Source organism: Hemitrygon akajei, chromosome 1 (assembly GCF_048418815.1).
Source record: "Hemitrygon akajei chromosome 1, sHemAka1.3, whole genome shotgun sequence".
NCBI lineage: Eukaryota > Metazoa > Chordata > Chondrichthyes > Myliobatiformes > Dasyatidae > Hemitrygon > Hemitrygon akajei.
In genome coordinates this window covers 26,659,564-26,673,776 of record NC_133124.1, presented here as the reverse complement: position 1 = coordinate 26,673,776, position 14,213 = coordinate 26,659,564, and the positions used below count along the sequence as shown (strand labels likewise).

General features: G+C 41.6%; 1 protein-coding gene across 1 annotated transcript in view; it reads left to right on the top strand.

Moving 5' to 3' along the window:
- stmn2b (stathmin 2b) overlaps positions 1 to 14,213 on the top strand; it is a 46,090-nt gene that overhangs the window by 8,576 nt on the left and 23,301 nt on the right. Inside the window, exon 2 of the mRNA XM_073039989.1 lies at positions 12,647 to 12,742. Coding sequence (XP_072896090.1) covers positions 12,647 to 12,742 — 96 coding nt within the window. The remainder of the gene's footprint in view (positions 1 to 12,646; positions 12,743 to 14,213) is intronic.

Here is a 14,213-nt window from a genome sequence, read left to right as displayed (position 1 = left end):
CTCATATGGCCATCCACCACTTACTCCCTTGGTTTCATGTGATCCTGATCACAGGGCTAAGCAGATGCTGCACCTTGCCCAAGGGTAGCCTGCAGGCTAGTGGAGGGAAGAAGCGTCTTACACCTCATATGGTAGAGATGTATCTCCACCGTGCCACCCCAGGAGCAAATAACACACCCCAATAAATCAGAATCTGAAATGGATTTAATGTCACCGACATGTTGTTAACTTTATGGCAACAGTACAATTAAATACATGAGAAATAAACAGAAAAAAAAGGAATTACGGTTAGTATACATGTCTTTTAAATAGATAAGTTTAAAAAAGTAGTGCAAAAACACAGAAATTTTAAAAAAATAATGAGGTAGTGTCCATGGGTTCAATGTCCATTAAGAAATTGGATGGCAGAGGGGAAGAAGATATTGAATCATTGAGTGTGTGCCTTTAGGCTTCTGTAGCTCCTTGCCAATAGTAACAACAAGAAGAGGGCATGTCCTGGGTGGTGGGGACCCTTAATGATGGACGCTGCCTTCCAAAGGCACCGCTCGTTGAAGATCTCCTTGAAGATCTTGGGTACCCTTCTGGTACCCATAATGGAACTAATGTTATGAGTTTCTGCAACTTACTTTGATCTTGTGCAAAAGCAACCCCCCCCCCATACCAGATAGTGATGCAGCCAGTCAGCATGCTCTCAATACAATTGTAGAAGTTTTCGAGTGTTTTAGTTGACAAACCAAATCTCCTCAGACTCTTAATGAAATATAGCTGCTGTCCTGCATTCTTTATAGCTGCATCAATATGTTGTGTCCAGGTTAGGTCCTCAGAGATACTGACACCCATGAACTTGAAATTGCTCGCTCTCTCCACCTCTGACGGCATGGGCATTGCCAAGGCAGGTGTCCAACAGTAGTGATGCACCTAATCCTCCTCCCTAAATCCCACATCTTCAGCATGCTGTTATCTCTTCTGATTTGCATCACACTGTGTGCAAACACATCAATCTTTCAGCCTCTCCCACCACTTCCTCAACTCTACCCTCCCCTGGCCTACTCCCATAACTTTATCCTTTCAGGTATCCAAGGTCTAACATCCGTCCAAACATTAGAAGAACAGCAAGAATGCAGTGAAGATGGAGACCCATCATCATGCAATTTCTTGGGTACAAACCCACCTGCTCACATAAGGATCATCTTCATAATGTGAGGGAGAGCATAAAGACATCTGTACTCCTGTGGTGAGTCAGAGGGCAAGGATGGCCCACAGCCTGAAGAATGGCAAAGAATTGGGAAGATTGACTACTCAGCATAAGATGAGGTTACCCGAGCTGACCCAATGCACATGTAGAGTTCTGAGTTTTAATAGGATGGATCACAGAAGGCACTGTATAATCGAATGCCAATGCATTGACATGATTTCCAAGGCTTGTGTTCAATAGTAGGGAGTCTGGCTCCAATTTGGCACAAGGTTTGGCACAGAGCTTGGCATCTTCCCTTTCTATAATGGAAATGGTGAGTGGTTATGCTCATACACACCTGGAGCCATCAACGTTTTTGAATCAAATAGTTGATGTCAAAATACCAATGAAGTACAAGCAATGTACAGGATCTCCAAGCTGTCCAGTAGTGACAACCAGAAATGGCAGCATTTATAGAGGGAAATGGACAAGTCCAGTTTCAGATACATTTCTTTATCACAAGTGCATCAGAACCATAGAGTGAGACACATCTTTTGCGTTAACAACCAATACAATGTAAGGTTGTGCTGGGGGCAGCCTGCAAGTGTTGACACATATTCTGGCACCAACATAACATGCCAACAATGTTCAGAGCAACAAAAATCAGCTCCCTCTCCCTCTCCCACCTCCCTCTCCCTCTCCCACCTCCCTCTCCCTCTCCCACCTCCCTCTCCCTCTCCCACCTCCCTCTCCCACCTCCCTCTCCCACCTCCGACCCCAGGACTGGCCTCCGGGCCTCCAGCTCCTGTGGACACATGGACTCACGGACAATGGGCCTTCGAGTTCATCTGTGGACTCTCAGACACAGGGCTTCAGCTGGTTTGACAGTTGACGTTTCAGATTGAGACCCTTCATTTGGACTGAAAGTAGAGGGGTTATAGACAGTATAAAAAGGTGGGGAGGGGGGGAATGAATGATAAAACAAGAGAGGGCAGGCAATGTGTAGATTAAGGTGAGTGGGGTGGTTGATAGGCAGATGGGGGAGTGGAGAACGGGAATTTCATCAGTGATCCAGGAGTTCCTCAATCATTTTCTGTCTACTACCAACCAATAAATGGCATTGTAGGAGGCAGTGCTCTAGGGGGTGGGTAATAGCAGTGAATAGCAGAGCTTGAAACTGGCCTTCACCCCCAGGAAGACAGCATCCATTCCCCCAGCCCTTCGGCTATGCTGGTGTCCCTACTGCTGACTTGGTTGGATTCGTGGGACCCATGTTGAGAAGGTGCATTCAAAACCAGGACTGCCAAAGATCCTCCTCCAGGACCATCAGAGAGCAGATCCATTGAACCTTACAACCTTCTAGCAAAATGCTGCAGCCACCTGGGTTGCACTTTTCAAGGAGCTAGGGCAAGCAGAGACTCATGGGATGCAGACGGCAATTCAAGACTCAAAGTGCATTTATTATCAAAGTTTCTTTGCAGCATGCAACCCTGAAATTCATCTTCCTCACAGACAGCCACAAAACATGGAATCGACCTGTTCAAAGATAAGCATCAAGCCCGCCCCCCACATGCAAACTGCAACAAAAAAGAGCAAAAACACAGAATATTAAAGACAAAATTAATAGGCAGATTTCAGTTCAGCTCAGTGTTCATTATCTGCAGGCCGCGCCAATTCAAAAATTGCCCAAAAGTAGCAGCAAAAAAAATGGAGTGCCCGGAACTAGAACACATCATAAACCTGAATTAGAGCCCACAATCTACAAACCGCCTCATTTAAACCTGCTCCGGCACCATCCTCTGACGGCGTTAAGGAAGAGAGAGATTGTTCGAAGGCAAGAACCTTCCCTCGAGAGCAGCGAGCAAGAGGGGGAGAGAGACACCTTCCTCCGGCAGCAGAGGCCGCTAGACGGCGCTGAACACTCACTCGCCCTCCGCACACGCCTCAATGATTTCAATCTTCCTTGGCGGTTTGATTGGCGCGAGATGGAGCCGATCGCGGGCTCGGACTCGTCTCCTGCCTTCCTGGCCTCGACGCCGTATGCTTCGCTCGCAGCCCTGTGGAGCCCTCTCGAAAGCAGCAAGCATCAGTTCGCCTGGTTGGCCTGAAAATACATCACTGGAATGTAGATAACAAGCTCCGACTGTAGCAGAATCACATCGGAAATAAAAACAAGACACAAAAGTAGTAAGAGGAGTTGCTCTGTGAACTGCCTTCAGGATGTTGCCTCTGGTAGCATTGTTCACTGGTGCCATCTTCTTCCAGATGAGTAATTTATTTCTATTTCTATGTCAGGTGACCTGCCTTATATTTATAAACACAGTTTGCACTTATTGTTATGTCGTGCTCTGGCCAGCCAGCTGATTGGTTACCCAGTGACTGAGGGAAGTTGAGCCTGCTGGTTGACAGAGAATTGGATTGTGGTTTCAAGCATCCGACTTGGTGTGTTTGTCACAGGCAGCCAAGGCAGAATTAGTTTCCTCCTGCTCTTCCTCACTCATGATCCAGTGGTTGTGCAGCACATTACCACGGACCCCAATACCCCCTCTGCTTCACGGTCTTCACAGAACGTAGACCCGTACAGCACAGTACAGGCCCTTGGGCTCATGGTGCTGTGTACTCCAAGATCAATCTGACCGTTCCCTCCTGCACAGCCCTCCATTTTTCTACCATCCATGTGCCTGTCTAAGATTCTCTTAAATGTCCCTAATATATCTGCCTCTACCACCACCCCTGGCAGTGAGACCCATAAACCCACCACACTCTGAGTAATAAAACCTATCTCTGACATTCCCCCTTTACCTTCAAATCACCTTAAAATGATGCCCTTTCATTTTAGCCATTTCTGCCCTGAGGATAAAACACTCTATCAATGCCTCTAGTCATCTTACATACTGTATAAAATTGCCTCTCATTCACCTTTGCCCCAAGAGAAACACCCTGGCTCACTCAACCTTTGTTTATAAAGCATATTCTCTAATACAGAGTTATACGATGATTAGAGGCATTGATAGAGGGTGGAAATGGCTAATATGGAAGGGCATCATTTTAATATGATCAGTAAATCATCTCTGCACCCTCCTTAAACTTTCACATCCTTCCAATAAGGAAGCAACAAGAACTGAACACAATATTCCAAGTGTGGTCTAACCAGGGTTTTATAGAGCTACAATATTGCCTCACAGCTCTTGAACTCAATCCTCCAATTAATGAAGGCCAACATACCACATGCTTCTTAACCCCCTATCAACTTGCACAGCAACATTTTGGGATCTATGGACGTGGACTCCAAGATCTCTCTGTTCCTCCACACTGCTAAAAATCATGCCATTAATCCCATTAACCCTGTACTCTGCCTTCTAGTGTACATTACAAAGTGTATCACTTCATACTTTTCCAAATTGAGCTCCATCTGCCACTTATCAGCACTAATCTGCATCCTATCAATATCCTGACATTGTTTTGGCTGGTCGTGGAGACCCTTTGGCCCAACAAATCCACTCCAACCACACCTGGTCCCAATTTGGCCCATATTGTTCTAAGCCCATCCCTTCATGTACCCGTCCAAATGCTTCTTAAATGATGTCTGCCTTGACCACTTTTTCCCAGCACCTCATTCCATCACAGTGGCAATGATTTAATCTATCACCATAATGTGGAAGCATGGCTTTTGCTGTGCTGTGGTGCAGAGAGTGTAGACTGAGCACCAGAGTCAATGATTATTCTCGCAGCCATTTTTTAGATAGTTGCTGTTTCCCAAGTGGAGCAATCAACGCAATTTACCACAGAATAATGCCACATAAAGCCTACTAGGGTATTTGCCTCCAGTCTGCATGATTCTCAGTGCAAATTTCTCCATCTCCAGCCTTCTTTAGCATGATCACACTGGCAATCCTGGCAGTACAAACCTCACCTTGTCCGAAGATTGCATACATGGTTGCTGTAATTGGTAGATTTCGGCATCCTTGTCTGTTTGAGAGCACAAATGTCTCACACAGTGAACTTTGTTGTGGAAGGAGAATTATTGTCTCAATACCCTGGATGGCCACACTCCTTGCTGAGGAATTTGTGCCCCAGTGACTTTACCCAAATCTTCACCTGACATCAATTTGTCTTGCGTTGGAAATTTGTCCACTCATGCTGAACCCCAAGGAGACATATCATATCTATGACCCACTGCTTTGTGCAAAAACCTTAAAGTCAACAGAAAGTCCTTCAGCATCTGCCACAACAGTCCCTTTAGACCAGGAGTCCCCATCTATTTTTATGCCAATGAGTCTTATCATTAACTGACGCATCTGTGGACCCCAGGCTGGGAACCCCAGCTTTAGACTTTTGCATCTTCCTAACACCAAACACCAGTAGACCACCCCAACAACAAGAAGAAATGAAGAAAACATCTAACCCAAAATTCAACAATCTCTTTAAGTAGCAGTACTAGGTGTGGTGTTCCTCCCTGAATGCGCCCCCCCCCCCCAGCCTTGGGAAATTAAGAATGAGTGGTAGTTGGAGCACTAACCTTTAGCTGACATCATGGAGTGCCAGCTCCACAATCCTCAGTGCCTGTGGGTTTGCAAGCCCTCTCCAACGCACTGTATAGCACAAATCATTCCACAAATGTAAAAACATGCTGTGTGCCATTTTGAATTCCTTATATACAGTGTATCTCTAACATAATTTTGAAGCCAGTTTCCTGATGAGCTTGTCAATATTAAATGTCAAGTATTATTGTAGGTAATTAGCAGTCATTTAAAATGATATAAAACAAATCAAAATTTATGTTTTTTTTTAATTTAACCTTGAATGGATAAGTAAAAATAGACCTTTGTCTTCATTTAAAAAGGAGCAACATCAATTTTCTGACATAAATCTACTATTGTATATTGAATGTATTATTCCATAATGATCTATACTGCTCTAGCCTTTGACAGGGGCTAAGACTGACTCATTAATCTAATTTCATTTAATTTGAATTGTGGGAGAAATATTTCATATTGTACATGACCATCATCTTTTCATACTGACATTTTAACCATCAAGAAGTGTTTTTATAAAATTAGACATTAGAATACGTCAATCAGTGTGATGAAATTAGTGATCTTTTCAAAGTCAGCGCACTGCTATGTAGGATGCAAGTCTGTAGCACCTAAATTGCGATACTTGCAAGTCAAAATACTCCTTAAGACACTCAAGAGAACAGAAGTCAAACAAGCGTTTGCATGGGGTCCTAAACATTGACAAATATCTTTCATTCTGTAGGCTAAAAATTCAATACGACTTCTGCAAATTAACATAGCGCATTTAAATGAACAGAATTTAGTTTACGAAATCTAATTTACTTAACAGAAGATAAATAATGTTGTATCAACTCATTGTATAAACATTAAGATCTTCCTTCCTTCGCCATCCTCTCAATTTTTAAAGAAAATCATTAGAAAGGCTATTCTTAAGAATGTAAGCAACCACCTTGCCCATCAGCCTTATGAAATGGCGGCATGTTGTCAGTTTATGGAAGCTTTAGGTTTGGATCGAACATTAGACTTTTGTAGTTTCCTTGCAGAATATAATGTCCTGCTTAAAATTAATAAATTGTGCTAAAACGCAATACAAAATGCTCAATGCAAAAAGCACTACAAATTTATTTAAAGCACATTGTGCTTTATTTGATTAATATTAGTTTTCCTTTTGCGAGCTATAAAATTGTCAGGAATTATTTCACTACAGATATTGTTTCCTGAAGCATGATCCCTGCTGGCAGTTTGTTAAACTATATTCATCCACGCTGCCAAGTCATCTACTCAGGCTTCTATATTTACAAACATTAATTACATGATGCCTTTGAAATGATCTGAAATACCTGCTAAGCACACAGTAGTCCTCTGTTCACTACTGTTTACTGGAAGATGCATCAAACAAATTCTAAAATAATATTACTGTAAATAGTTTCAAACATCAAATTAGTGAGTTGGTTTCAATTTTCCAATCTATTCCTGCAATAGAGGGAATTTCTACAATGATGTTTATGGACTATGTCATATGTGTCGAGGCTTTTGAGTAACTGAGTTTATTGTTCACATTAAGTAGACAACTTTCTATTTCATTGATTGACTGCTGACATCTCTGTCGTTTCCCTTCCTACTAGATGGTTTTGGGTTTTCATTACTCGCAAATCAATAGGAAAATATTGTTCCTTTTGCAATTTTTTTCTCTGATTGCGTAGCATCAGAAATGGTGATGGTGCTGTATAAAATAGCAAGTGAGCGTGCTCAAATGTGGAATATGACCAGAACATGGCAGTCATATTGATGCACAGATTCAGATGCAGTGGGAACGATTGCTCGTCATTTCCTGCAGTAAATATCAGTCAGTTGCTGGAAGAAAATGTGAAGATCATCATGGCTGTTTGTATGGAGACAATGGTTAGAGCTGTGTGAAGTGCTATAGGCAGCTTTCTGCTCAGCTTTTTCTTTCTCCTTAGACGTGGGATCCAAACTGACAAAAAAAAGGGAAATCATGATGCAGGATATTTTTTAAACATTCAGAAGGAACTGAGGAGAAAGGTACTCAATATTTGTGATGCTAGAACAGAGCCAAGGAAAAGATAACAAAGTCACAATTAATCGTGTTTATTTAAATGTATTTTTTCCATTTCTTGATGGAGTCCCTGGTTAATGAAGATAATTTGATGGTTGGTGCTAGTGAGCAGACGCAGGTGAAGTTTATTCCAATGTAGCTCCGTGCTGAGGCCCATAGAAAAGGTCAAATGCCCAATTAAGTTCCTCACTTTGTGGGTAAAGAGCTGACAACCAGAGGGGTTTATTAACTACGATGCTGATAGAGTCCATGTATCTGGACTCAAGCTATTCAAGGGTGTGAATCTTACTCTCAAAGAATCTGCTCCCATGCAATCAGCCATCAGTAATGTCAATTTTTCAATTATTTACCTACAGTTGTAAAATTCAAATAAGCATTGCAAACAATAGATCTCCAATGTACTCTGCAGATCACACAGGGGCAGAATTGAAACTATTATCACTGATCATCAATCTTTCCTTTTGGCCACTCATCCAGCTATGAAAGCCTCCCAATTAGCTCCTAATATAAAATCCAGTGAAGCATTCAAATAAAACCTTCTGAAATTCAAGATACCCAACACCCATCTCATTACCATGAAATTTAAATAATTGGACTGGCAATTTTTCCGCATGGATTACTTTTCAAAAATGTTATCAAGTTTAAGTTGCTGTTAGATTCTCAGAACACTTACAGCGCAGAAACAGGACCTTTGGCCCATCTAGTCCATGCGAGATTATTAATCTCCCTAGTCCCAATGACCTGCACTCAACCTATAGCCCTCCATGCCTTTCCCATTCATGTACTTATCTAAATTTCTCTTAAGTGTTGAAATTGAACCCGCATCCACCACTTCCACTGACAGCTCGTTCCACACTCTCACCAGCCTCTGAGTGAACTGTATCTTTTTCTCTCATTAAACGTATTCATAAACAATTGGGGAACTAAGCACAGTAGGGTGAATGGGAGCCAATCAGGAGAAACATAACCAAGGAGAACAGAAGGATTGAAAGAAGAGAGAGGAAGGAAGAACTTTGCAAAATCAGAAATAAATGATATAGGGAGCTCACAAACAAGTCCTGCCGAAGGGTCTCGAACCGAAACGTCAGCTGTACTCCTTTCCATAAATGCTGCCTGGCCTGCCGAGTTCCTGCAGCATATTGTGTGCGTTGATATAGGGAGCTCTGCAATTCCTCACCACAAATCGTTACAGAGCTTGCACATCAGTAAAGGCGCTGACATTCAACGCATCATTATTTCCCAAGCAATCCTGTGACATTATCAGACAACTGCAGCAAGCAATGTAAGCCACATTTGTAAACTTATGTAAGTCAAAGTGAGCCCCGTGTCACACTAGTTCAAGTGCGATTCAGCGTTAGCATCACTATATTCAGTAAGCCTCCTTCAATAAAGGATCATCTTACATGCACCTCAAATAATTGTGAAGCAGCAGGTAATATATTGTAATAATTATAACACTATTAATCATGTAATACAAAATTCTAAATGTGCCAGCCTTTCAGTCTATTCAGAGTTTCAAACCTCTGAGGTCTCTTCATGGGTGATTAAAATAGCTTTCAGAAACTGTTACGGGGATTTTCTGAACTATAAAGCATAAGATATCAGTGCAATATTTAAGTAACAGCTACATCTATTTGGCATGTGTTGTAGTAGTTTGGCACTCTTTTCTAGAATGGAATGCATTTTTATCTCTTATTAGACTACGGAATTAAATCACACAGATTATACTACTGGGAAAGCCTAACTTTGATAGATGAATCTACCCCTCCCACAAAACAGCAGAAAACAGAATATTTCTTTAATATTTAATTTACAGCTCAGGTTCACTGCATGAGATAGAAACATCTGCTTCCTGAAATTCACTGAGAGGGGAAGAGCAGTTTAATGAATATAATGAACTTCAGGACAGCCTCTTTTGGACAGGGTATACATCGATTGGTTCTATAATATTATTAAACTTGATGTTCATGTTGACTTTCTATACAATAATGTGACATTCTAATGACTTGCATCCTTCTTTCTCTGTATCTATTTGTTCCGTTAGCTATAATGAAATTAAATTACTAGATGCCAAAATTGCAATTGTTTCCTGCTCAATTTATCTCTGGCATAACCCTGAAAACAAGTCCATCTCCGAATATCAAAGCAAGAATCCCTTCTGTGCATGGAATGATAATTATCAAAAATTATGGGTGAAAATGCTATACAAATTATTTTGGGTTTGACTGTTGTTGCATTATTGAAAAGGAAGGTTCAGCTGCTCGAACACAAACTCACAAGTATTTTTAATATCTGAAACATGGTGATCGACAAACATTATCTGTGCATTCAATTTTGCGGGAAAGACTGCTCAAATCATTGTATCATTCTTCACATAAAGGTACACAGGATACTTCGCACACTTGACATTGCCAGGACACGGAAATAAGCCATTCCAATGGTATTTCAGCAGACATTGAGCTTCACAAACTGAATTTTTTAACCAAAAAAATAAACATTAAAGTAGTTTATTGAGTTAAAAATGGCAGAAACTAGCCATAGGCACTACAGCATAGAGATTCTGCTTGTCTTGAATGACATATTAGGCGGGGGATGTGAAAGGTGAGAAGAGGAGGGGGTAGCGCACATGCTCTGTGTTCAGATCTCCTGCTGCAAACCGCTTCCCACTCCCAATTGTTTTGTGCCCTTGAGGTGCCAAGCTTGCCAGGTATTTTAGAAATAGCTATGCAAAAAGGTATGGTGTGTTTTGAACTTCAGTCATGTCAGACTTAATACAGATTAGCAACTAAGCAAGATCTGAAACAATATTGACTGCCAATAAATTTTACCACATAACCAAACTGAAAATACAGATGTTTTAAATGTAACTAAGTCCTATGAATTTTCTTGTGCACAATCCCTTAGGCATTCAGTCCCCTCCAGACCTTTTGTGTTCTATGTCACTTTGTTGACGTAGATTGTGACTACAAAAAAAGCCTCCTCAGAAACTAAATCAGCAGATGAGAAGTGCCGAGCGTTGCCCCTTGCTGAACTTGTGCTCTGGTTTCTGAGGAACAAATTGTTCAGGACTTGGGTGAACCAGTGAACAAAACTCTCGCATTCACTTAGTACAGGCAACCAAAGATGAAGGTCTCTACCAAATATCATCAATCATGTCATTATTTTTGTTGGGAGAGGTTGAAATGGAGCTTGCACACACTACTTGTGCTGGCAGCTGGCTCCGCATTCTCACAGCCCTCAGAGTGAAGAAGTTTCTGAAGTTCCCCTTAAACTTTTCAACTTGGGCAGCATCCGTACTCAGGGGTGCAGGCCTAATTTTTCAAGTGGATGCCTTGGCAATTTGACAAACTGATTTATTATTGTCACATGTAGCGAGGAAGAGTGAAAGAACTTTGTTCTGTATGCCAGCCACACAGATCATTTCAACACCTCAGTGCAGTGAGATAGCACAAAGCAATGACGGATTGCAGTACATAGTGTTACAGACGCAGAGAACGTGCAGTGCTAGCAGGCAATGAGGTGCAAGGCAATGACAAGGTCAGAAGATTGCCAGACCTGTAATAAGATTCAAAAGAAGATCTTTCATACGTCATAGATAAATGGAATTAAATTTAAGAGCAGAATAACTATAATAGAATTGATGAGTAGATCTGTAAAAGTTGACATGCTCTGCCACCATCTCGTTAAGAATTGACTTTTCATCCAAAGACACATTTCACTATGAATTTATATGGCTATTTACTCACATATACGCTATATTAAAGGATTTATGGGGGAACATGGGATCAGATCAATTTCCAGATATAAAAGTGCAATTCTTGTCCATGGAAGTGAATTTCTCACCTATTAAAGGTGGGTAGTGCCTTCACCCCAGCCCCTGAAATCTAGCAACATGGGTCTTCAGACCTCCTGCTACTTAAACTCAGTATTTTCTCGTGAGCATGAAGTCATTGTATTAGCATTTCAGTCAAGTGGTGAGAAGACCAGGCCTGCTCTGCAGTTGCATTACCAGTGTCTGACAGCAGGATGTGCTGTTGCCCTGGGGAGAATACAAAGCACGTCCATGACAAGTGAGGGAAATAGGTAACTTATTACCACAAGGATCAGGTTGTCACAATGGTCCTCTCTCTTCATATTACATCTTACATTATTTTGCGGTCTTATTTATCATAACTAGAAGATCTGGTTGCATTGCACTACTCTGCCTAAATATTATTAAATAAATATATGCATGGAAGATTAATTGTTTTTCTAAGCCCAGCAAATACCCACTTCTAAACAAAATATACATAGAACATAGAGCAATACAGCTTAGTGCAGGTCCTTCTGCCTACGATGTTGTGCCAAGCTTTTAACCCTTTAATCTAACCATTCCCTCCCACGTTTTTCTGTCATCCATGCGTCTATCTAAGATTCTCTACCACCACCCCGGTAGTGCATCTTACAAATCTCTGTGTAAAATAAAACATTGCCCCCCCCCCCAATACTTTCCTCCAATCACCTTAAAATTACATTCCCTGGTATTAGCCATTTCCACCCTGGAGAAAAAGACTCTGACTACCTACCCGATGTATGCCTCATATCATCTTGTACACCACTATCAAGTCACCTCTCGTCCTCCTTTGTTCCAAAGAGAAAAGCGTTAACTCAATCAACCTATCTAATCCAGGCAGTGTCCTGATAAATTTCCTCTGCACCCTCCCTGCACTTCTAACCAGTCAGTTCCCAGCTTGTTCTTGCAGCTGTGGCCAGTTCTGCCCTATGTAATTCTAGTTTGATCTGTTGTTTCTCAGAGATTAATATCGATTGGTATAACAAAGTAAGGAAACTGACTGCTGATGTTAAGAAGCTATGACAATGTGTTTTATTTTATTTCAGCCTACAAGGAGAAAATGAAGGAGCTCTCAATGCTCTCTCTGATATGTTCCTGCTTCTATCCTGAACCACATGCTGCCACATTCTACAACTATGATGGTGAGTCCAATGCTATCTGAATGAACCACAATCGAGATTTATTTAATGTCGGAGTTTCCCATTACAATCATAAATGATTCCTCCCAGTGCATTTCAACTTTTTAGTGCCATTTGAAATGGAGCCATTTGGGATTCCTTTGAGACACTATTCTGCAAATTATTTTGCTCACAAGAAATAAACAATCAGTAAAGAAAGCAACAATCCAAAGGTAGTGGAACCACATTTCCATGGCATTACTTTGTGGTGATCTTTGCTTCCATAAGACTGTTCCATAGGAGCAGAATTAGGCCACTCGGTCTATAAAGTCTACTCCGCCATTCCATCATGGCTGATATATTATCCTTCTCAACCCTGTTCTTCTGCCTTCTCCCCATAACCTGTGAAACCCTTACTAATCAAGAAACTATCAACTTCTGCTTTAAATATTCTCAATGACTTGGCCACCACAGCTGTCCATGACAATGGATTCCACAGATTCACCGCTTTCTGGCTAGAGAAATTCCTTCTCATCTCTGTTCCAAAATGGACATCCTTCTATTCTAAGGCTTTGCCCTGTCGTCCGAGACTCACCCGCTGTAAGAAACATCCTCCTCACATTCACTCTGTCTGGGCTTTTCAATATTCAACAGGTTTCAATGAAACCCTCTCTTGTTCTTCTAAACTCCAGTGAGTGCAGGATAGAACCATCAAATGCGCCTCGTACTTTAACCCTTTCATTTCCGGAGTCGTTTTCGCAAACCTCCACTGGACCCTCCTCGATGCCAGGATATCATTACTTAGATAAGGGCCCAAAGCTACTCACAATACTCCAAATGTGGTCTGACCAATGCCTTATGAAGCCTTGGCAACACCTCCTTACTGTTACATTCTGGTCCTCTCAAAACGAATGCTAACTCTGCATTTACCTTCCTTACCACCAATTCAACCTGCAAGTTAACTTTTAGAGGATTCCTACACAAGGACTCCAAAGTCCCTTTGCACCTCTGATTTTTGAATTTTCTTCCTGTTTAGAAAACAGTCTATGCCTTTTTTTCTTCTTACCAAAGTGCATGACCAGACACTTCCTTACACTATATTCCATCTGCCACTTCTGTGCCCACTCTGTGCAAGTCCTTCTGCAAACTCCCTACATTCTCAACACTACCTGCCCCCTCACCTATCTTTGTATCATCTGCAAACTTGGCCACAAAGCTAGCAATTCCATCATACTAATCGTTGACATGTAATGTGAAAAGAAGCAGTTTCAATACTAACCTCTGCAGAACACCACTTGTCATGAGCAGCCATCCAGAATAAGCCACCTTTATTCCAACTCTGCCTCCTGCCAATCACCCAATCTTCCATCCATGCTTGTATCTGTTCTGTAATACCATGAGCTCTTACTATGAGCAACCTCCAGTGTGGCACCTTGTCAAAGTCCTTCTGAAAATTGAAGTAGACAACATCCACTGACACTCTTTCACCTATCCT